Source organism: Gadus macrocephalus, chromosome 12, assembly GCF_031168955.1.
Source record: "Gadus macrocephalus chromosome 12, ASM3116895v1".
In the NCBI taxonomy this organism is placed as follows: domain Eukaryota; kingdom Metazoa; phylum Chordata; class Actinopteri; order Gadiformes; family Gadidae; genus Gadus; species Gadus macrocephalus.
In genome coordinates, this window is record NC_082393.1 from 7,309,901 (window position 1) to 7,335,705 (window position 25,805).

Genomic DNA, 25,805 nt, shown 5'->3' on the forward strand with positions numbered 1-25,805 from the left:
TCAATAAGAATTTAAGAAAATACATTAAAGATGTCTACTGTCTCTCACTTACAATCAGTCTCATTCTTTGTGCGTCTCTTCCTCGCTCTCCCTCCCTCCCTTTGCACAGCTGTACTGGTGACCTTTGACCCGGCCGCGGTCTGACACGTGTACGTCCGCCCCGCGCACTCCGGTCCGCCCCCGTGAGGAGAAACGCCGCTTCCTCCTCCGAGGGCCTCTAAACACTGTGGCGTGTGGCCATGTTTACTGGAACACAACACGCTTCACTCAAACACCTCTATGCAGATAGAGGCAATGGAGGCCGAGAAACACTCACAGGGCTGCTAATCACTATCATATGGACGTAAGTGTAGCACTGGGGAGCGTATGTATGTAAACAGGATGGGCTATGCAAGAAGAGTACATGTTATAGGTTGTATTTGTGGAAGCATGCATGTGATTCAGTGTGTCTGTGTGCACATGCATGTGCGTGTGTACATGGCTACGTGCGCACTTGCGTGTGTGTGTGTGTGTGTGTGTGTGTGTGTGTGTGTGTGTGTGTGTGTGTGTGTGTGTGTGTGTGTGTGTGTGTGTGTGTGTGTGTGTGTGTGTGTGTGTGTGTGTGTGTGCGCGTGTGTGCATACCTGTAGCAGCAGCCGCTGGCAGCCCAGGCATGCGTCCCAGCGGGGGAGAGCGGGGTGTCGCAGGGTCTGCGCCGTGGCCAGTCCCAGCTGCAGCACCCCACAGTGACTCTCTAGCGCCTCCCAGTTGCTCCGGAACAACTGCACGTAGGAGCACAGCTGCTCGGGGGTCACTCGACCTAGGGGAGGAGCGGGGTACAGTCGTCAGCTTGATCAATATGGAGACTCGGTCGTCATGATGTACCCGCTGGGTCTGTAGTGGGTACACTGTGACCCACGACGATATCCCGTGATATACAGTGATCTAAAACAATCTGCTATCTGATCTACTAATTAGGCCGCGTTTCCACTGCAGGGTGCGGAACGGATCGGTTCGCAACGGTGCGGTAGGGAGGGGGCGGTATAGCCCAGCTCAGTTCCGAGGTCGTGTTTCCACCGCCGACAGTACCCTTTAAGGTAGGCCGGATGTGGATCGCCGCGGCAGCTACGTAAACATAGTAAACAACGTCTTCCTCCCCAAGAATGCAGACGAACGACTCCACCTCCTTGTTCGCCCAAGCAAGCGTTTTACGCGACATGTTAATTGTAAAGAATAATACCTCGAGGCTACTGTTTGTTTGTTTTTATCCCCTCGTCGCCCGGAAGTGATGATTCTGTCGACCAATCAACGGAGGCGGTGTGTAGCTAGAATTTCCCAGGACCCTATCAGGCGTCTCGTCTCGTTTTCAGTACCCCAACGGAGGAGCACTGAAAACGAGGCCAAAACGGGTACAGCTAAGTCCGGGTCACGCCCACTTTTGGCGGTGGAAACGCAACCCGTACCGCACCTTTGCGAACCGATCCGTTCCGCACCCTGCAGTGGAAACGCGGCATTACTCAACTGTTTTTTAATATGATCTAAAGGTGATCCACTGCCATCTACTATGTATAGCGATCAGTGATATAGTCTTATGTTTGTCTTGTAGATATATACTGTGATCTAATGGGATCATATTTTATGACCACAGCACCACTTTAATATATTTTTCTGGACTATTCACAATGCAAGCATCCCGATTCAAATATTTGACTTGGCTAATGCACGATAAAAATAAAAAAATCACACATTTATGTTGTCTTATACATTGACACTAAGTTTCCGAACATCATACTACATGTGAACTAGTATTGACGCATTTATGGATCTCGTTGAGCTTTTTCCAATGTGTACTGCTGCTGATCCGTAAAATGAAGAACTCTGTAAAATGAGGACGCGTACATGCTAACTATAGGTAAAATGTGCATATTAAAGGAAGTGATTTGCAACCCAGAGAAGGCATTCCACATGGAGTGTACCATGATCCACAATGTACGTACTTAAAAAGTGATATCCACGCTAATATTTCACGATCCACTTACACACCTCTAGATGGCAATATGCAGATTTAATCGCTGCCGCCTTCCTGCCATGAGCTGCAGTGGGAGTAGGACGGAAGGAGTGTCCCCCCTTTTGTTTTTGTGGATCAAAATCAGCTTCTCATGCCACACAAATGGCTCATGTAGAAATAATCACGCACACACACACACACACACACAAACACACACACAGGCTAAGTGAGATTCTCACAGCCCTGTGTTTATTATATATAGCCACTGGCCTCTTTAACAACCATCACACACTCAGCACAGGACAGAGGATCTCTGCACACCATAATATTATCTCTATCAGCATAGATACTGTCCACTGAGTCTCGCTTGGCTTGGGAGTCTGTGAGAACAAATGTTCAATGAGTGTGTGAGTGTATGTGTTTCTTTGTTGAGGAGTGTTTGAGTGCGTAAGCGGTCTAGTGTGTGTGTCTGTGTGTGTGTGTCTGTGTGCGTGTGTGTGTAAGAGTGTGTTGTTAAATGAGTGTGAGTGTGTGTTGGTGATGGTGATGGTGTATGTGGGTTTGTGTTTGTGCATTGGTAAATTAGTGTTGCGGTGACAGATTTACGAAAATGTTTCATGAGTTTATACTTCTCTGTGTGTGTAAAAATGTGTGTGTGTGTATTTGGCGTCACAGCATGAACATTTGTCCGCATGGCAGAAACAGTGATAAGGGTTTGTGACTAATACATGTGAATTTGGGGTGTTCACTGATGACTTACATGGGGGGCGGGGGGGGGGCGGAGAGAGAGAGAGAGAGAGAGAGAGAGAGAGAGAGAGAGAGAGAGAGAGAGAGAGAGAGAGAGAGAGAGAGAGAGAGAGAGAGAGAGAGAGAGAGAGAGAGAGAGAGAGAGAGGGAGGGAGAGAGAGAGAGAGAGAGAGAGAGAGAGAGAGACTGTGAGGAAAAGACAGAGACTGAGGAGCTCTACCCTTGCCTCTCTCTCTCGCTCAGCCCAGCAGCAGGATCCACACAGAGACAGGATGAGCAGGGGATTGTGGGGTTGTGGGTGGGTAAGATTTGGGGGTCACCAGGATTGCCTGGATGTTGCAGAGCCTCCGTGAACCCCAGAGCTGAGGTGGGGTGGTGGAGCTGGGGGCTGGAGGTAGGGGGCTAGGGGGTGCAGAAAACATTAACTCCCCATAAAGCCCAGTATTTCATGTTGATATTGTGAAGCAGGACCAGATGTGGGAGTGTTTCCTGTCCAACGACGAGGCCAGTGTTTGCTTTACCCCGGCCAAACAGATGACTTGGAGCAGAAACAGACAGGCCTCGTGAAAAACGGGGCAAAAACGCTTCACAACGCTAAATACTACGTGGACTACAACTGTACTTGACAGAAAAAAAAAAAAAAAAGCAAACGTTTTTGGTTGACTTATGCCTTATTAAACGTGTGATGTGGGATATGTTTATAGAAATAATACTTAAATGTGCAAAGGCCATGTTATCCCCAATAGAAAAGGAACACTTTACTAGGTAACCGATTGGTTGAAAGAGACATTTTAGAGGTCCTGGGATGCAACCTACTTTTAGACTCTGCTTGGATCCCATTTACATTCAAATGAACACAACTTTATTGTCCATAAACAGCATAGACAGAAAACCATCTCTGACATGGTGAAACTAAGAATTATCCACAGCCACAACGTACATTAAGTTTAAGAGCGAAGTGCCACGATGAAAAAGCACAGATACGGCAGTGTGCACCGTCCCCTTCATATTATGTCAACACAGTCATTAAGAGAATCAACTCTTGTCCAAAAGAAAAGTTAAAACAGTACTATGGAATTAGTTTCAGAAGGAGAGAAAAATCCAGTTCCTGAAAAGGTCTATTGTGGGCGCAGACCCCATGAAAAGAAAAAATAAGTTTGGCAGCTGAGCCAAGGTTCTGTGCTGATGTGCCAACTGTAATTCAGCCCAGAACCAGGCATACACGTCAGAAGCATGTGCCAAACACAGTCGCTCCCCAGAATAGGCCACCAGGAACCAGACACTAGCTGGCAAAGCGTGATCGCTCCTTACAGACTGCAGGAGATGAGAAGAAACGGAAAGTGCAACATGTGAGGAAAGAAATTATTGTGTCTGTGTCTACGTGTGTTAAAATGAGTTGTTTTTCATTTCAACCCAAGTCCCTTAAAACAATTTTCTACTATCCTGATGTGCGTAATGTGAAATCTAATAGAACAAGCACACATCTCGTTACTTTGCCAAATACTGTAATTACAAAAGTATATAATTATAAATCTGACAGGGTCTGTTATGCCATAAAGGAATAACAGAGTGCTGGCAGATATCAAAGTAAATGGTGAAATCTGTTTGACATTCTTTTAATTTTGAAATCAGTAAATCAGAGTTCTGCAGCCTGTGATCAAAGCTGTGGATGGGAAAGGGGGGGAGGGGTACGAAAAGGTGTACTGTTGCACTCCTGCTCCACCAGTACAGTGATGGTTGACCTGGGGGGCCACTCAGGGGGCGCTCGGGGGAGGATTGAGGCCTAAAGGGACCCAAGAGGCCTCGGGATCCTGGGCTGAGGGAAGGGTGATGTCAGAGCGTGGACCGGAGTGGGGGGGGGGGGGGTCCTGGGTGGGTTATTTATGACCGTGGCCCTGCAGAGCCCACCAGAACACACCAGAGTCCACACAGCTCGGCGTGGAGCAGCCGGAGGACAGCAGAACAGTGAGGAACCCGAGACTCACATTAAAGTGCAACCATTAAAACTTGTTTAATGAGGGCAGACACATGAATTTGGTTCGTCTGCGCGTGCATGTCTGTGTGTGCGCGTGTGCTTGCATGCATGCGTTTATGCCGACTGTATAAATGAGTGTGTACACGTGTGGCCTCTGATTCGAAAGAATCTTCTGGCATAACTCGACATGATTGGCAGAGGGAAGAGGAAATGACTTGATCCACTGATGTGAGCCAGGCAGTGTGTATCCACGCTGCACATGTTGGAAAGCAGGTGTGCGTGGGTGATGATGACCGACCGACTTTCTTTAACCGAGAGAGAACGCCTCTTATTACAACGTCAGTAATATGTAATGTTAATCTCGTGGTAGAAATAAACATAACATAAACAACTCATTGTGATTGGACAACAGTTTGTGGCTTGGATGATTGTTACAATATGATTAGTATGCTATTGTTCAACCCTCACTGTATTTCAAGTGTGATTCACTTTAAAGTAATGTGAGTGATTCAGAGAGGAGAATACACTTCAATAACAAGATTTCATATAATAATAACAGAGTAAAATATTCCACTAGTTAAATCCAAATGTCCTCTTGGAGAGGTAGATATGATTAGGCATCGCCTACAGTCGGTTCCACTATGCTGTCAAACTCCCAGAATGCACCTGGGACATTAGGGCCACACGCTCTCTACTACACAGAACCTGTCAACACGTCTCACATAGTTGCTATTATGAGCGCCCATTATACACACTCACACACAGACGGACACACACACACACACACACTCACTCATGAACACACACACATACACTCACCCACACACACAGACACACATACTCTTGAACACACCCACATGCACACACAGTAGATAGAAACTGAATTTATTCCAAGCATACACACAAACGTAACTTATTCTACGCTCACATTGACAGAGGGAGTTTCATCAGTGTGTGATTGTGTGAGAATGTGTTTCACCAGGACATTCTCAGGGTGGTGGAAATGATTCTCTTTTTCTCTCTCGCTCCATCATCTCATCATCGGGAGATCAAAACTAAGTGAAGCTCGGTCTCACAAGTACATCTATAAAAATACACACATTTAATATATAAAAAATATACACACACCATGAAAATATATACGGTATAAGAATAAATAAAAGCTTCCTTATCGGTTGAGGGACGCGTTGTGAGTCTACACACGGCAAATTACTTCCAGAAAGGCTATGGGAATGTGATTTATATTTGGAAAAGTCCAGCTTTACTTTAGAAGTGAGAGAGAGGGCAGTACTGGGGGGGGGGGGGGGGCAGGGGTGCAGTGGGGGACGGTTATTTATTGAAAGCCCTGGGTTTAACTCGGTTGTGCTTCAGGTCGTCTTAATAAAGAGAAAAGGGTAGAAGAGGGCGAGCAATGAGGTGGAGTGGGGTTGGGAGGGAGGGAGGGAGGGGAGTGAAGGATGGGATACATATGGGGGTTGGGGATGTGTCGGTGTCTCGCAGTGTGTGCGTGTGTGTGTGTGTGTGTGTCTCGGTGTGTTTGTGAGTATGTCTCTCTGTGTGTGCATGTGTGTGTGTGTGTGTGTGTCTGTGTCTGTGTGCATGTGAGAGAGAGCGAGAGAGAGAGAGAGAGAGAGAGAGAGAGAGAGAGAGACACCCCAATAGACATCACAACCTGCCTGGTAAGACAGATGAGAGCCTAACCTTTAGTGAGTTTAGAGACGTCCAGGGACCACCAGACCCCTCCCAAAGACCCCCTCCCCTAGCAACCCGTATATGAACCCCATGTGTGTGTGTGTGTGTGTGTGTGTGTGTGTGTGTGTGTGTGTGTGTGTGTGTGTGTGTGTGTGTGTGTGTGTGTGTGTGTGTGGGTGTGTGTGTGTGTTTAAATGAGTATGCCTTTATGTGTGTATGTTTAAATGAGTGTGTTTGTGTGTATGCGAGTGCTTAAATGAGTGTACGTGTGTCTTACCTAGTATGCCTGTGTGTGTGCGTCTGAGAGCGTAACGACCTCCATGTGATTCATCTATCTGTGTCTGTGAGTCAGGAGGAGCTCCTCAGGTAAAGAGCCAGACGGTGGGGGTTAGCACATCATCTACTCTAATCTGCGTGACTACACGTACTTTATACCCCTCAAATCAGCCCCCTTCTGCGTCATTTACAAACAACAAAAGCTTTCCAAGAGCACTGTTGTTTGTTCGTGTGTGTGTGTGTGTGTGTGTGTGTGTGTGTGTGTGTGTGTGTGTGTGTGTGTGTGTGTGTGTGTGTGTGTGTGTGTGTGTGTGTGTGTGTGTGTGTGTGTGTGTGTGTGTGTGTGTGTGTGTGTGTGAACATGTGGTAAACATTTCCTCTGTGGCCAGATGCTATTACAGAAAGTGGTGCGTTGACTGCTGTTGTCCTTAGGGGGCACTGTGGTGTTTCTATAAAGTAAGGACAGTGGTACGTGCACAAAACAGACTTACAAAACATAGTCTTTCAACATTATAACTTCAGGTGTCGCATCTGCTCATGAACTAAAAATAAACAGGTTACATTGACACTGATATATGATTTACATTTGAAGGATAAATCATTTTAATTGTCATTCAACAAACTACAAAAGTGTGTATTAGGATATGACAATACAATAACACTGTATACAATGTTATATAATTTTTTTTTACTTTATTAAATTATAACAAATGATTCCTAAATGATTAAGCATCCATTAAATGACATGAGCAGAGATTATTCAAAAAGAACTGATGACGCACCTCCACAGCTACATGTACCACAGACACACGCACTCCCCTATGTCCAAATCATACACACCTGTATCCCAATCACACACACCTGTATCACCATCACACACACAACTGGATCCCAATCACACTCATACACACCCATAGTGCTAGAACACACCTGTATCGCACACACACCTATGGTATTGAGAGTGTGCGTGTGCGTGTGTGTATGTGTGTGTGTGTGTGAGGAGCGTACCGATGCTCATCTTGATTGGCAGGTTCTCCTTGCTGGCGGCCTCCACCAGGTGTCGACGCACCTCCATCATGGCCGCCTTCTGCTTGCTGTTCAACATGGCCTCCCACAGCTCCCGAGCAGGGGACGAGCTGGGGGAGGGGGGGGGGGGGGGAGAGTGGTGGTTATTCTTTAAATCATGTGGTAATAAATCATATCATTTATAGAATAATATATAAACTTCATTTGTATAGTAGTACCTTCAAAGACTTGAACTGTCCACTCGAATTGTGCATGTATAGACAATAGCAACTTGCCTAAATTACATACCGGTAATATACTATATTATATTTGATAAAAAATACTATTTTAAATGATGGATTGACGTAAAAAGAGGACAAGCCTACTGAATTGGAGGGCGGAAATGTGAAATGACATTCAAATACTTTTCTACTTTATCCAAAGTGATTGACAGTGAAGTCAGAAGCAGGTTATTAAGGAGCAGGTAGGGGGGAATGCATCCAACTCCCCAGACTGGGGGATTTAGGGATCAACCCGAGTCCATTTTAATCTGGGAGGCGAAGACCCTTACCACAACTATCCTGTCCACTTCATACATTCAGAATGTACCAAAAGGAATTACAGAGACTAAGTATCCCCAATTATCTGATTATATATACACATGCTTGTACAGTACACTTTCACCCTTGTCTGCAGTGGTAGCAGGTCAAATAATAGGCTTGTTGTTGCCGTGTTAGCTTAGAGTCTGTGTGTGTGTGTCAACATGTAAACACCACCAGACAAACAGCATGGATGTGATTAAAATGCCTGTCTTCTCCATAGGGGGTCTTACTGGGTGGACCGTCACCCCATCTCCCACAGGAAGAGCCGGAAACCATCACCGGGGGGACATGGAGAACTGTTGCAACTCACCCTGTGTGTGCGTCTGTGTGTACGTGTGTGTGCCTGGGTGGAGATTTGAGCGGGGAATGTTCTCCTCTGCATCCCATTTTAGTCCCCTCCCCTCCGCTCCATTATCATATCTGTTAGGACACAGATGCTAATGACGTCTGTAGCAGATAGCATCTCCACACAGAGATTCTATCGACTATCTACAAGGTTATGAAACTCATTCATTCGTAATCCATCTCAAATGGGAAGCTGGGCTGGGCTGGAGGAGGAGGGAGGAGGAGGAGAAGGTGGTGGGAGGAGGAGGTGAATGTGGGACAAGGAAGAGATTCTAGGGTAAGGGAGGAGGAGATGGTGGAGGTAGAAGGGTGGTGGAGGAGGAGGAGGAAGGGTGGAGGAACAGAGCAGGAGGCGGTGGACGGGTGGAGGAAAGGGGGAGGAGGAGGAGGTGGCAGAGGAAAAGAGGAAGAGAAAGTGGTGGGGTGGAGACAAGGTGGAGCTGTTGGAGATGGAGGAAGGGAGGAGTCTGCCAACATCTGCCTGGGGTACTGGAGCCATCTTGAAGTCGTCTCCTTGGAGAGCTAGCAAGATGTGCTGGTGTCTGGAGTCTGGTTCATCCCCCGTTAGTATCCCAGAGTGACACACCGTCTCATCAAAGAGGCGGGGCGTCCTGAGCTAGTAATGCGATCACATTCCTTATCTCGCTCTCTGATATCTCCCCCCTGTCACAGGCTTTGATGGGTCATGCAGATGACCATCACAACATTATTTATTCTGTTTTATGCACCCAGCTTCAAATACTGCGACACATAGGCCACCTCCTCCCAGTGCTCCACCTCTGTCTGCAGGAGTAAAGGAGGGGAGGAATACGGGCAAACAGACTAAGGAAAGGAGGAGAAGACAATGGGGAGAGAGGAGGAGAGGAGAGGTAGGGAGACAAGGTTGAAGGGGTTCTCTGACAGATACACTATTTGTCACACCTCTCTCTCTCTCTCTCTCTCTCTCTCTCTCTCTCTCTCTCTCTCTCTCTCTCTCTCTCTCTCTCTCTCTCTCTCTCTCTCTCTCTCTCTCTCTCTCTCTCTCTCTCTCTCTCTCTCTCTCTCTCTCTAACCACTGCCATGTGTTCAATCTCAGATGTAATCTGTGGCAGACGCTGGGCCGTGGCTCAACAGGGAGGAGAAGGGCTTGCTTTGGGCTGCGAGCCATAGTCACACTGAGACCAGACAAAACGACCAGCCCTGCAGCCAAGAGAACCATGCTAAACCAGACACAACTAGCATCCCCTACAGCCAAGATTACCATGTTAAACCAGACACAACAACCAGCCTCTAGAGCCTGGATTACCATGCTAAACCAGACACAACCAGCAGCCCCTAGAGCCAGGATTACCATGTTAAACCAGACACAACCACCGACCCCTACAGCCGAGATGACCATGCTAAACCAGACACAACCAGCAGCCCCTAGAGCCAGGATTACCATGTTAAACCAGACACAAACACCAGCCCCCAGAGCCAAGAGAACCATGTTAAACCAAACACAACCACCGGCCCCTACAGCCAAGAGAACCATGCTAAACCAGACACAACCCCCACACACTACAGTACACAGCCAAAAGCCCAGCTCCCACAGTCTCTTAATAATAACAATAACAATCATAATGATACACTTTATTTATATAGTGCTTTTGTTAATACTGAAAACACTTTGCCTAATAGGACAGAAAACATAAGGGTAAAAAACTAGCAGATAGTAATGAAAAGCACAACAAAACATGAAAAGCATACAATTTATAAGCACACAAATTAATAGGGAGAAATGGGAACAGAGAGGTGAGGCGACTGTTAACGAGTGTGACGCTTTAAAATAAATGAGAAAGATGGCGTCACAGCTCTCCTTCGCTAAGTTCCTGAGACCGGCAGGAACACAAACTATAAACATATTTAGAGCAAACAAATGTAGTGTTGAGAAGTTAACCTGTCATAGTAGTTTACTTCCCCCGGGATTAGGGCTCGTAAACAGGACACGCTGAGAGACCTGCAGCTGGGAGAATTGTTGTGACAGCGCAAATGGTGCTGTTGTGTCAGAGATAGCGTTTGGTTGCTAATCTTTAAGACGCCAATCCCGAAGACACATATCCCCAAGAGACACATCCCCAACCTGGAGCAGGGTAGAAGGCAGTTTGGGGTGCTGCAATCAAGTGCACCGTAAACACACGCATAACTAGCGTTGTTGAAATGCCAGGTCTCAACAACCTTGGTCTCGCGCCGCGTGCCCGACAGGAGATTGTCTCCTGCCGTGCACGTAGCTCGAATTGTGCATAATCCGTGTGCATCTCGGCAGAGTGTGTGTGTGTGTGTGTGTGTGTGTGTGTGTGTGTGTGTGTGTGTGTGTGTGTGTGTGTGTGTGTGTGTGTGTGTGTGTGTGTGTGTGTGTGTGTGTATGTGTGTGTGTGTGTGTGTCTGTGTGTGTGTCTGTGTGTGTGTGTGTGTCTGTGTGTGTGTCTGTGTGTGCGTGTGTGTGAGAGCATGAAACGCAGGGGCTGTACTAAAAACAGAGCAGAGCTGAAATATGGTTCTCATTTGGCCCCCTGCAGACCCTGCACCCCCCACCTCCCAAGCCAACACCTCCACCCACACTCTCCCTCACCAACACCTCACCCCTGATGCTTTCCGCAGGCCATTTGCTCAGTCAAGGGTGGGCTGAGGGTGTAGGGGGTGAGTGCTGAAGTGAGGGGTGAGAGTTTACATTGGCAGGGTTTGACACAGGCTTTCTAGCTCCCCGACCTCCTTGTTGACTATCTTCTCTACTAGAGGCGCAGCGGAAGGGGACTTAAAGGAAGGGGGGGGGGGGCTGTTTTTTTCCATACTAACGTGCTATGTGTTGAAACACAAGAGTCAGTGAGGGAGCCCGAGTGGATCTTACCCTCTGCAACCCTTAGGAGGCGCTGCTGCACTGTGGAGATTTCCTCCCCACCCTCCTATTTGGCCCTTTTTTTTGCCAAATTCTGTGGGTGTGTACTTTGAGGGAGTGCATGTTTCTGTGTTTCTGTGTGCGAGTGTGTGTGTGTGTGTGTGTGTGTGTGTGTGTGTGTGTGTGTGTGTGTGTGTGTGTGTGTGTGTGTGTGTGTGTGTGTGTGTGTGTGTGTGTGTGTGTGTGTGTGTGTGTGTGTGTGTGTGCGAGTCTCTTCGTGTGTGTAACTGTGAATGAGCATGTGTTTCTGTGTGAGAAGGGGAGTGAGTGTGTGTGTCTGCGTGTGCGCGTGTGTGTGGGTGAGTGCATGTGTGTTGTCGAAGCCCAGCTAAACTCAGCCAGATGTGTAATGGCTGCTCGGCCATAAAGAGGCAGTTAAGGCAGCGAGCGTTGGACGCATGGACCAACGTTGTGTCTTAGCAGTGAAAGTGTGAGGGAGCTGGCAATCATACTGTTGTTGGAACAGACTCTACGGGGCTGGAGGAGGTGGCGTCGGGAGGGAGGGGGAGGAGGTGGGCGAGGAGGGTCAGGGGAAGGGGAGAGTGGAGAGGAGGAGGGCGAGGAGGGGGCTTTTGTTCCTGGAAGCGTGATGCAGCAGAGAAACATTTTGGGTCTGACTCAGGGGTCCTGCATTGTCAGCCTCAAAACCCCCACCGTTCTTCAACTTTTTTGGCTAGCACGCGCAAACACACACACACACACACACACACACACACACACACACACACACACACACACACACACATGAACATTTCACACAAATACTAACACCAACTACCCACAAATAAAGGAGCCAATCGCGTGGCAGACAGTCACGGAGGATGTAGGGCACTTAGACATCCCATCATTTAGTGTTCCCCTCGTGTATCTTGAGTCACCGCTCATGCATCCTGATTATTTGACAGCGTTTCTTGTTCCTCGGTCAACATGCCGCTCTACTACCAGCGTTAAGTACTTCCTGATGTGGGGACGATGATGGAGAGAAGGACTTAGTTCACATTTAGTACCGTTTACTATATTTTAGCAGTGCAGACATTGGGGCTCAAACCAAGAACCACTGTGAGTCAAACACTCCCCTAGACTAGACTATCCTGCTTCCTCTTAAACGTCATCACCTCTCCAGTATTATAAATCTGAGTAGGAATCTGAGTTTCTTATCTCCATCTCTCCCACTCTTACGGACACACACCTTTAGAGAAGAGCAGAATAGGTGCTTAGGGGTGTGACTCCTTAAGGCACTATTTTAAATCCTCAATGTCTGGAGCCTACTTGTAGGCATCCCTGAGCAAGTTGCCTAATCGCCTGGCTGCTCACTTATGACATGCATCTAAATAATCACCTTTTTCCCTAAAAGGCTCTTTCAATAATAGCATCGGCTCAAAGACTGAAATAGTCAATAATTCCAACTTTTTTTAACGCCTCCATAATGTAGGACACACACTGGCCAAAGTTTCTTTATGGGGAGGCAGAACACAGGAAGGTCCTAACTGTACACATCCCAGCAGAGGACCACATGACCCTGGAGGAGCAAATGAACCCAACCCCCCACACAGGGTGGGGGGTTGGGGCCGATCTGGACCTAAACACCAGCACCCGGAGGCAGCCCGCTACAGGGTGTTCTGACAAGAGGGACGGGACACAGCGACCCAGCAGATTTATGGGCACATGGGGGGGAGAGGAAAGAGGCAGAGAGAGAGAGGGAGAGGAAGAGAGAGAGTTTTCATTATATTGTTTTATTATTCGTTTTGAATATTGTATAGACGTATTAATTAAACGTTTTAAATCTTTAGCACTGTTATTTGATTATAATTATGTTGCATCTTATCTAACTTTTGTGCTTTGGCAATGTAAATAGGCATTTTCCATGCCAACAAAGCCCACTGAATCTTGAGAGAGAGAAGATTTAGAGTGGGAAGAGAGGGGACAAAGTAAAGAGTAGAGAGAGGGAGAGAAGGTGAGAGTGAAGAAAGAGAGAAAGAGAACGTGGGAGATGAGAGTAGAGTGAGAGGTGACAGTAAACTGTAGGACAGAGGAGGAGAGAGAGGAAGGAAATGAATAAAGGGTAATGAAGAGTGGGGAGGGGTGAGTACAGAGGCCTTGTTTCTTCATTGCCTTGTTTACTGCACTTCAAATAGAAGCCAGGACGCCAAGACACAGGGGAGTGTGTGTGTGTGTGTGTGTGTGTGTGTGTGTGTGTGTGTGTGTGTGTGTGTGTGTGTGTGTGTGTACAGGGGGTAGGCATATTTTTAGCACTTCCTTCGAATATTTTCTTTAAATGCATCAGCACTTTTCCGTCTATGGTAATTAATGTAAAGTGATGGACAAGAGCGAATCTGTGATTTCCTTCCTAATATGGAACTAGGGATTATCAAGGTGTTTATTAAGCATCATAAAATGATGTTCCATGAAATCTAATGCAAACAGGTCATTTCAGTCCATCTAACACATACACACGTATATATTGGATACATGACTATCATAAGTAATGGTTATTGAATATTTTAAGATCTTGTTGTCCATCACTTCAACAAAGTCTGAATTCAGGAAAGCTCGGGCGCTATTCATTCTTTTAAAAGAGGAGAAAAGACAGAAAAAAAATGAGAAGGGGGGCTTGAGGGATCAAAGCCACTGGGGGCTATCATCAAGATGGCGTACTGCTGGTTGTGCTGTGAGTTCCTATCTACACCAGATAAGGAGGGAGGATGAGGGAGGGGAGGAAATACCTTGTTGTGAGGAAAGAAGCAGATAGAGGGACGATCAGGCAGTTAGGAGTCTCATCAGAGACTAAACAGGGCAGATGTTTCCTACCTACGAAGTCTATAGTCTGGCCTTTCATACATACTGAACATCTGGTGAACTTTGAGTACATTCGTTTTTATTAGAATTACCGCATTTTTGTTGGGTCGTTGTTTTTTCCGTATTGAGTTGAAGCACTTTGTAAAACGCCTCAATTAGCCTCTCTATAAAGTTTTTACAAATATGGTCATCATTACACTGTTATTGTTGTGATTATTATTATCATCTTTATCATCTTTACATGTTTGAACTTGCCCGCGTCTTGACATGGAATGAGAAACCTTAACATGGAAAACTTAACAGCCAAGCGCAATTTGTGTCTCAGGGAGCCATTTGTTGGCCAATATCAATATCCTGCATACCACTGATCAACCAAACGCCTGGCCCCCCTGATTAAACAAACCTTCTCCCATCGTATTTATATCACCCACGCACAGACCACTGTGGGAACCAGTCGTCCACCAAAAAGGAGTCCCTTTGTTTGCGTTTTATTTAATGAAGGATTCGCCTCGGGTTTCCTCTCATTTGTTTGTGCTATTGCCCACGATCACAGCATTCTCTCTGCCTGACATTCTGACAGACTAAGTATAGCGTCGGAAACAATATCTGGGGACAGCAGGAAACCGCAGGGGAATGAAATATGTCTCCTCTTTTAAAATACGGTGCTTTCTTCTCAGAGGGACAGAAGCAGAACCCAAACTCGTTCTGCTTTGCCGCCTATCATTTTGTCTGTCTCTTTTTGCTTGTTACACTGGCCATATCTCCTTCTCTGTTTTACGACTTTCCCATGAAGCCAACGCTGGAATAAGTGTGTGTTTCCGCGGCACACCCTCTCTCATTTTCCTCCTCACTGGTCGGGACAGAAATAGGTGTGTGTTTTCGCTGTGTTTTGCTCGGTAGCTACGTATGTGCAGAGGTGGCATACTTGCACTGTTTTCTTGGTGCCGAATGTGGTTTGTTGGCTGCCTGCATCTGGCCAGAGATCAGCAGAACGTCTGGGCCCAAGGCCAGACCCATTGGTCTGAGGCCAGGACACCTCGGCCACCCGCGCTGGTCTCTGCCCACATGCACACGCCCCGTACTCACCACAGGACAGAGGCCTGTGGCAGCCAGATGAGAGGCCCCTGGGAGAGTCTGGGACAGGATTGGTGCCTTCGGCCAATGGTGTTCATATGGGTCGCCCCGGACCAAAAGAGGGAGGGGATGGGGGGGTGCAGTCAAGCACAGCACATGACACAAACTGGGCAGGAAGGTGCAAGACCACAAAAAACAGTCTGACACAAAACTAGCCCTCCCACTGTCGCTTTCATTCAACCTCAGCACATGTGCGCTACAGTGAAATTCACCATTATCTAGCTGGCAGATAAAAGCAGAGCAATGAAGCCTCTTGGAACAACAAAACGACATGTCACTCCCACAGACACAGACACACACCCAGACAGATTCTCATTTGCCCGGGTAAGTGAAAGTTATGGTTCAGCCTAATTCCCAGCAGGTTATGAAAGACCATACTGGTGTAATTGCAGCAAGTGTGGGGTCTCTAGAGGGGAGACCACCCCTGTGTCTAAAAGTACACAGAATTACGAAGTAACCTATGATAATATCCTGGCATTCTCCTGGAATTACAGAGGGAAATATTATACTAAAGGTTCACTATAGAGCTAAACCTAATACTTACAAGGTTTTAGCTAGTGTAAACCATGAAACCAATCAAAACATGCAAAGGGCTGCTCTAAAAACAACTCCATGAATCATAGGTTTAGAACCTTCCACTTTGGGAAGTTCCTCCTTGATCTCGGCCATTAAAAAGGACATTTAGCCAACAACGTACATAATACTGAGACCGATCAAGTCAACAATATTATTTCATGCAAGTATTTGAGTTGGATTTAGTAAAGAAAACAAGGAACAACCTATAGATTCATTGCATGTTTTAGATTATTTCTGATTATGATTCTAATTTTGAACAATATTTTTGTAAGAAAGACGATAACCTGTGATTGCGAAATATTAATCACTTGCTATTACTAACAAACACAAAACTCATGAAAACTAAAAATAATCAACTCTTTGCATTACAAAAGGTTGTTTCCAATATCTTTGAGGGGAATACATTGATGGCCTTAATGCAGTTAGTTGGCTGATTATTCCGTTGACCATTGTTTTACAATATACAACGCTATCCTACCTCCAAAGTCCTTAGCCATCTCATGTTTCCCTTTCCGTTGATGCAATAGTTAGACACACGCACGCACACACACACACACACACACACACACTCACACACACAAACACACTCACACACACACACACACAAGGAAGCCTTGGTAAAAGTATTTTCTTGATAGTGTCTCTAAGGAATAACAGGAGGAATGGAGCACACGATCTGTGCATAGTGGTGGACTATCATTCAGACTAAATCAGGCGTTGCGGTGAAAACACCAGTTCAACGCTTAATTGTTATGGTGCTAGTGTGTTTAATCTGCGGCGCAGGGGGCATCATGCTGTTGCGGAAAAAGACGCAGCGGCCTGTAGTGAAAATTGTAAACAGAATCAACCTTTGGAGAAATGCAACCCGACGTCACGTTGCAGTGGCCAATCACGTAAGCTGGCCTTCAGACCAAAAGATGCCCAAGGGAAGTAAAACCTTGTTAACCACCTAAAGTTAGCAGTGTAGCATACCAATGTTTACCAAACAACTGTGAAGTTGGAAGAGAGACTGATCGCTGCCGTTTTGTCCTTTCCAGCCCTGTACAGCCCTGCCATTAGGGTTGTTGTGGTGAGGTGGTTCAGGTTCACAACATGACGTCACACAAATGGGCCATGAAGTGACCCTCCCACAGCGCCGCAGCAGTTTGCGCTAATCGCCGCAAATGCTTGATTTGTTCTGAATGAGCCCGAGCACGTGCAACCACCATCACACTCAGAGCTGCCCCAGCTCCTTGGCCCCTGCCACTAGTCACAGCCCACTAAACCCTAATACCTAGTACTGTCTGCACCTCCTTGGATGCAGTGTTACTCCAACACAAGGTCTCATGACACAGTCTGTTCCTGCTCGCTCTCCGGGAACCACCAATGTTCCCTTTATAATGTATAAACAGTTACGTGTCAAGGTGTTTCACATCATCAGACAGAAAAACAGCAGTCTTAGATAGAATTTTCACAAATTCTACAGTATTGTATTTTGAGACTGTAGTCAACTCACATGACCAAAACTAACAACAATGGGTTGCGGAAGGGGGGGTTCACCACAGACAATTCAGATTGAAGGGCTCACCCACTGAATATGCATATTTTGTGGCAGGAGGGACAGTTTGGAACAGTAGTTGAATTGATGACATATGGAGTTATGTATCCAGGTCCTTTAATACCGTATCATGTAATCATATATTAAAGTAACTTCAACCTGAATTTGTTGGCAGTTTGGAGATATAATGACCAGCTCTTCTATTTACTTTACTTCTCAATTGCTTAATGTCTGCCTCAATCCAAATGTCTACCAGCTCAAAATGTATTCTTGTTCCCACTGGGTTTTGCTGGCTTAGTGTTTGTTGGTGTTCTCAGATCTGAACGAGGGTCTGTGATTGTGATTAATGAAAATGTATTAAAAACCTTGAAGAAATGGGTTTCCCTGCATGTGTTTAGTGATGGGATGTCTCACTCACGGGGTCTGAGCAAGACAGCCGGGAGCCACGGTTCCCTGAGAGAGCTTGTTACTATGGAGACTGGTCAGTTCCATCATGTCCACCTGGATGTCCGTGGCGTGACCCGGTAGCAGATCAAGAACTGTCAGAATCTTCTCCACCAGGTTGTCGCCGTGGTGACCAACAGCGCCTGGAGAGAATAAAGACATTTGAGGACGAAAGATAAACTACAGATTAGAAAAGACAGAAATCTGTCATCTATAAGACTTCACCTGTTAGATCCATGGTTCTGTCAACAAAGATAATTGAAGCTTTATTGGGGGCTGTTTTTCGACGGTTTTTCGCCTGGGAGTGGTTGGTGAGTTCCGCCGCGATGAGGCGACTCATGGGACCAACGGCGAAGCTCTCTTCCCTCGTACAGGTGGTCTCAAACAGGGAGTTCAGGGCAGAGGCGAGGGACTTTATCTCTATCTGTAGATTCGTGGGCAGTGAGGACATGTCCACGTCGCTGATGTTGCCAAACCGCTTCTTCTCTGGACGTTTGGCATTAATCAACTCTAGGTCAGGAGGAAGCAAGGGGAACAGGTGGGCGAAGGCTGGGGCCAGCAGGAGCTGCTGGGAGACGGGAGCGAAGACCACTGGGGCGTGCATCACCTCAGCCGTGTAGTTCATGTTGCCCATCCATTCACAGAGCTTCTCTTCCAGCTGCTCAAACACAGGCTTTCCTTCCAACTCGACACTAACGTTGTTAGCAAGCAGGTGAACAGAATGGGCAACGGTGGTGAACACAACGCAATACTGAAAGTGACTAAGGGATATGATGTCTTTGATAATGTCGACTGTTCTACCTTTCAGCAATGTGCTCACCACAAACACAGCCTTTGGTTCGTTTTCCCCACTGGACTCAAAGCTGGAAAACTGTTTAACATTAAGGGCTCCTGCTTCAAACAAAGTGATAGCACCACCGTTCCAGTGGAGACTCTCGGCACACTTGTCGTCCATAAACACAACAGCTCTCTTCACTTTCGCAAGCACTTTCTCCCACATCTGACCGGGGAACATGGTGAACTGCTCGGTGGTCGACATTTTAATTTTTCTGTTATTGTGTCCCACACGACGAAATCCCAAAACACGTAAATTATGTCAAATGAACTGCATTCCAAAACAATAACACATGAGAGTCTCGCCGTGGTGACGTGTCCGCTTCTCGTCGCGACAGATGTACGTCATTGGTTTGAAAACGCCCAACGAGTTGTCACTCAATCCAGACTCATACCTTAGCTGTGTGATTCAGACCAACTGATAATACTGATAATCAGGTCAATATGTTCCCATATATTATACTCATATGATGCAGCTATATAAAAATATTTATTATTATTATCATTATTATATCGATCACACCAGAATTTCCTGATTTTTATTAAAACGAACGTAAATCATGAAATGGGTGAATATAAAGATTTACCGGTAATTCGACTGATGTTCATTGTGTCACTTTAGGTAAACTGTTAAACGACTGTTGCACTCCCTCGTCCCCATAGAAACACGGCGTTAACTGTCAAATCGCTCATGTTGCGCTAAACTCTTGATTGACCTCTTAATCCGTTTTGGTTTCTTTTGATCAAGAACATAATTAACGATTGTTAATCTAACAATCGTCAAACAATACACATCCAAACATAACATTTTGATGTTACAATGTCCGAATTGGATTTGGACAACATGTGGGAGGAGGAAGAGGATGGATGGCTGTATGAAGGTGAGTTCTGAAGTTGAACCCACCTGCTGCTTTTTGCATAAGAAAATATGGTCGGGGCAGAGAAAGTCATCATGTCCAGCTGACAAGCTGTTGCCACACCGACCACATGGAGGCAAAAGGTTCCTCAGTTATGCAGAACAGCATGCAAACAAAGCAACAGAAACATAAACGTTTATTTAGAAGTTCGGGAGAAGCATGTACTATATTCTATACTTCATACATTCAAAGGTTTCTTTGGCTGTAAAACCAAATTGCAAAGTACCAATCGTGACTGACTGGACCTATTGTTATTTCACATTGACACTTCACAAATTGTTATTGACTTATATCGGTAGGCCTACATAAGACAAAGATTCAATCAAACTCTTATTGCCCTTCTCCCATAGGAATTGAAACCAGGGATAATACAGATGAAATGGAAATAATATACTGGTATGTTCCTATCTGCAACCCTCTGTCTACCTAATGAATTCTCACTTCAAATATAATCACATCTCAAGTGAATGTTTTTGATATTAGTTGGACCCATCATCTGTGCTTGGAGAAAACGGCTTTCTTTTCCGTTCCCACGCTAACCAATCATGACATATCTGAGCTTGTGGCTTACCATTAACAGTTAAATTCCAGGCTTTCTTCCCTGACTCCATTCTCTAGCAGCACATATTATACAACATAGAATTATAAATTCAAATTGACCTTTTGGTTCTTTTAATTAAAGATGTTCTGCAGTAATAAAGCGACCAGTCCTATAATTCCTTGCAGTAATTAAAGTTCTAGATGTGATTATGCTCTGAGTTATTTGAGTATGAACACCCGACCAGAGCCTAACTCAACCGATCCTAACTTTTTACTATATTATTTTATACTTTTATTGATATTTTATGTACAGCACAGCCACAGCACATGAAACTGCAAAGGATCATGGGGGTGAGATGGAAACGCAGGTACTGTGCACATATAACCCATAACTTGCAATCTAATTACATTTTATCGACCGTTGTTGAGCTTATAGCATAGTATTACCTCCGTCTACGTGTTGTTTGTGTGTTGTGTTCCTGTCTTCATAAGAATGCAGAGGGAGACAACCCAGAGGAAGACAGCAACCAAGATAATGAAGATGATGATGATGACGATAATGATGTTTGTGTCACCATAGGAACCATAAATGCAGGAGCCTCATCGTTATGCACGTGGGTTGAACACCATGGTTCTGGCTTTCCTGTTCTATCTGTGTGTTCTATCTATCTATCTATCTATCTATCTATCGATCGATCGATCGATCGATCGATCTATCTATCTATCTATCTATCTATCGATCGATCGATCGATCGATCGATCGATCGATCTATCTATCTATCTATCTATCTATCTATCTATCTATCTATCTATCTATCTATCTATCTATCTATCTATCTATCTATCTATCTATCTATCTATCTATCTATCTATCTATCTATCTATCTATCTATCTATCTATCTATCTATCTATCTATCTATCTATCTATCTATCTATCTATCTATCTATCTATCTATCTATCTATCTATCTATCTATCTATCTATCTATCTATCTATCTATCTATCTATCTATCTATCTATCTATCTATCTATCTATCTATCTATCTATCTATCTATCTATCTATCTATCTATCTATCTATCTATCTATCTATCTATCTATCTATCTATCTATCTATCTATCTATCTATCTATCTATCTATCTATCTATCTATCTATCTATCTATCTATCTATCTATCTATCTATCTATCTATCTATCTATCTATCTATCTATCTATCTATCTATCTATCTATCTATCTATCTATCTATCTATCTATCTATCTATCTATCTATCTATCTATCTATCTATCTATCTATCTATCTATCTATCTATCTATCTATCTATCTATCTATCTATCTATCTATCTATCTATCTATCTATCTATCTATCTATCTATCTATCTATCTATCTATCTATCTATCTATCTATCTATCTATCTATCTATCTATCTATCTATCTATCTATCTATCTATCTATCTATCTATCTATCTATCTATCTATCTATCTATCTATCTATCTATCTATCTATCTATCTATCTATCTATCTATCTATCTATCTATCTATCTATCTATCTATCTATCTATCTATCTATCTATCTATCTATCTATCTATCTATCTATCTATCTATCTATCTATCTATCTATCTATCTATCTATCTATCTATCTATCTATCTATCTATCTATCTATCTATCTATCTATCTATCTATCTATCTATCTATCTATCTATCTATCTATCTATCTATCTATCTATCTATCTATCTATCTATCTATCTATCTATCTATCTATCTATCTATCTATCTATCTATCTATCTATCTATCTATCTATCTATCTATCTATCTATCTATCTATCTATCTATCTATCTATCTATCTATCTATCTATCTATCTATCTATCTATCTATCTATCTATCTATCTATCTATCTATCTATCTATCTATCTATCTATCTATCTATCTATCTATCTATCTATCTATCTATCTATCTATCTATCTATCTATCTATCTATCTATCTATCTATCTATCTATCTATCTATCTATCTATCTATCTATCTATCTATCTATCTATCTATCTATCTATCTATCTATCTATCTATCTATCTATCTATCTATCTATCTATCTATCTATCTATCTATCTATCTATCTATCTATCTATCTATCTATCTATCTATCTATCTATCTATCTATCTATCTATCTATCTATCTATCTATCTATCTATCTATCTATCTATCTATCTATCTATCTATCTATCTATCTATCTATCTATCTATCTATCTATCTATCTATCTATCTATCTATCTATCTATCTATCTATCTATCTATCTATCTATCTATCTATCTATCTATCTATCTATCTATCTATCTATCTATCTATCTATCTATCTATCTATCTATCTATCTATCTATCTATCTATCTATCTATCTATCTATCTATCTATCTATCTATCTATCTATCTATCTATCTATCTATCTATCTATCTATCTATCTATCTATCTATCTATCTATCTATCTATCTATCTATCTATCTATCTATCTATCTATCTATCTATCTATCTATCTATCTATCTATCTATCTATCTATCTATCTATCTATCTATCTATCTATCTATCTATCTATCTATCTATCTATCTATCTATCTATCTATCTATCTATCTATCTATCTATCTATCTATCTATCTATCTATCTATCTATCTATCTATCTATCTATCTATCTATCTATCTATCTATCTATCTATCTATCTATCTATCTATCTATCTATCTATCTATCTATCTATCTATCTATCTATCTATCTATCTATCTATCTATCTATCTATCTATCTATCTATCTATCTATCTATCTATCTATCTATCTATCTATCTATCTATCTATCTATCTATCTATCTATCTATCTATCTATCTATCTATCTATCTATCTATCTATCTATCTATCTATCTATCTATCTATCTATCTATCTATCTATCTATCTATCTATCTATCTATCTATCTATCTATCTATCTATCTATCTATCTATCTATCTATCTATCTATCTATCTATCTATCTATCTATCTATCTATCTATCTATCTATCTATCTATCTATCTATCTATCTATCTATCTATCTATCTATCTATCTATCTATCTATCTATCTATCTATCTATCTATCTATCTATCTATCTATCTATCTATCTATCTATCTATCTATCTATCTATCTATCTATCTATCTATCTATCTATCTATCTATCTATCTATCTATCTATCTATCTATCTATCTATCTATCTATCTATCTATCTATCTATCTATCTATCTATCTATCTATCTATCTATCTATCTATCTATCTATCTATCTATCTATCTATCTATCTATCTATCTATCTATCTATCTATCTATCTATCTATCTATCTATCTATCTATCTATCTATCTATCTATCTATCTATCTATCTATCTATCTATCTATCTATCTATCTATCTATCTATCTATCTATCTATCTATCTATCTATCTATCTATCTATCTATCTATCTATCTATCTATCTATCTATCTATCTATCTATCTATCTATCTATCTATCTATCTATCTATCTATCTATCTATCTATCTATCTATCTATCTATCTATCTATCTATCTATCTATCTATCTATCTATCTATCTATCTATCTATCTATCTATCTATCTATCTATCTATCTATCTATCTATCTATCTATCTATCTATCTATCTATCTATCTATCTATCTATCTATCTATCTATCTATCTATCTATCTATCTATCTATCTATCTATCTATCTATCTATCTATCTATCTATCTATCTATCTATCTATCTATCTATCTATCTATCTATCTATCTATCTATCTATCTATCTATCTATCTATCTATCTATCTATCTATATAAGAAAGGGGATATAAGAAAGGGTCATCTGAAAGGGTCTTGCTGTTGGATATTTATATTCTCTGATTGATTTGTTTGACTGACTGATTTGGTGTATTCACTGCATTTAACAATATATTCCTTATTTTGTGTGTCTTCGTAGCATAAAATCTCACAGTATTCGATCCACATCCTTGACAGTTGGATCTGGGGGAAGGCCCAATCCTATAGGTACACTGTACTTAGTGTATTCTCAACTCCCACACCCAAACTGCCATCTTTCTGACCAACCACTACTACTATACTGTCCTTTGTCTCCTAATTGTCATCAAAGCCAAGGCTCTGGACCTGAACGCCCTGGGCGACGTCCAGGGAATCCCCTTGCTGTGGGTGGACATCGAGGAGAAACCGTGGAGGAAACCTGGTGAGCAGTAGGTCTCCGGCCCTTTCTGCTGGGCTTGTGTTGTTTGTAGGGGTTCTACTTTGGTTTAATTCAGTTGTTCTGTTGATCCTGCCTGGGTTTTTTATGGGTCTATTGGGTCCGTTTTGGCATTAAAACACCAGGTTGCTCTTGTGCAGGTGCCGACATTTCAGAATACTTTAACTACGGCTTTAATGAGGACACCTGGAAGGCCTACTGTGGGAAACAGAGAAGAATCAGAGGAGGTTGGGAGAACTTCTCTGCGTCTTCCAGAATGAAGGTATGGACGAAGTTTGTCTCTGCAACGTACTGGCGTACAGTAGGGCTTAGCTCAGGGTGTGAGATGGGATCTAGTTTGGGACCTGAATTGTAACGTAAGTTGCAGTGTATGCTACAATTTCTTACAAAATTGTTGTAAACTATTGGTGGTTGAGCGGTTACCTGTAGATACTGATGGCTGTTATCTCCACAACATTTTTCTATTTTCAGTAGTGTGGGATGTAAAATGTGCTTGTTTGCTTCAGAATTTAGAAAACATTTAGCAGACACGTATTATCACTCAACATGGAGTGACTGTAATTGAAGCAAGGAAGTACTCTAGGAAGTACATTATTTGAATTCCTGTACAAATCAGTGAATTCAAAAGGTGCAAGAGGAGCGTCATTGATATAATAATCCCTTGTATTGTAATTCCACTCAGGTCCAGAGGGGGCGTACAGACCCAGCAAACAAAGAATTCCTGTTTGATCGTCCCTCATTATGCTCTGTATACCAACCAGATCTGAGGTGGGTAACACACTGACATTAACTGGTCCCATCCAGTCTCTTTCCATCCTTCTGTCTCTGTCACTATGTCTGTCTCTGTGGTTGTAATAGTACCGGTAATAATAATAATAATAATAATTGATCAGTTTATTATAGCGCTTTTCTAAATACTCAAAGACGCTTTATAAATAAGAAAGGCATACATACAGACAATCAAACAATCAAACAAAAGGGAAAAAAATAAACAACACCACAACAATAGGCAACACATTAAGAGAGTGGGAGAGAGTGGAAGATGGCGGAGGATGATTGGTCAAATGTTGTAGGTGGTCCTGAAGAGATAGGTTTTAAGTCGACTTTTGAATGAACAGAGTGTATCAGAGTTTCGGATGGCCAGAGGGAGGGAGTTCCAGAGGGTAGGGGCGGCGATGGCGAAGGCTCCATGTGTATGTCTATC

General features: G+C 43.2%; 2 protein-coding genes across 2 annotated transcripts in view; one reads left to right on the forward strand and one right to left on the reverse strand.

The window, feature by feature from the left end:
- The window catches only part of scfd2 (sec1 family domain containing 2), a 91,738-nt gene extending 72,533 nt beyond the window's left edge, over positions 1 to 19,205 (reverse strand). The window contains exons 1-4 of the mRNA XM_060067630.1: positions 18,256 to 19,205; positions 18,005 to 18,173; positions 7,686 to 7,813; positions 624 to 799 (exon numbers count right to left, since the gene is read on the reverse strand). Coding sequence (XP_059923613.1) covers positions 624 to 799; positions 7,686 to 7,813; positions 18,005 to 18,173; positions 18,256 to 19,069 — 1,287 coding nt within the window. The 5' untranslated portion in view covers positions 19,070 to 19,205. The remainder of the gene's footprint in view (positions 1 to 623; positions 800 to 7,685; positions 7,814 to 18,004; positions 18,174 to 18,255) is intronic.
- Positions 19,206 to 19,262: 57 nt separating this feature from the next.
- The window catches only part of fip1l1a (FIP1 like 1a (S. cerevisiae)), a 15,696-nt gene continuing 9,153 nt past the window's right edge, over positions 19,263 to 25,805 (forward strand). The window contains exons 1-8 of the mRNA XM_060067631.1: positions 19,263 to 19,745; positions 20,132 to 20,177; positions 20,635 to 20,689; positions 20,814 to 20,935; positions 24,326 to 24,393; positions 24,497 to 24,586; positions 24,742 to 24,863; positions 25,284 to 25,369. Coding sequence (XP_059923614.1) covers positions 19,685 to 19,745; positions 20,132 to 20,177; positions 20,635 to 20,689; positions 20,814 to 20,935; positions 24,326 to 24,393; positions 24,497 to 24,586; positions 24,742 to 24,863; positions 25,284 to 25,369 — 650 coding nt within the window. The 5' untranslated portion in view covers positions 19,263 to 19,684. The remainder of the gene's footprint in view (positions 19,746 to 20,131; positions 20,178 to 20,634; positions 20,690 to 20,813; positions 20,936 to 24,325; positions 24,394 to 24,496; positions 24,587 to 24,741; positions 24,864 to 25,283; positions 25,370 to 25,805) is intronic.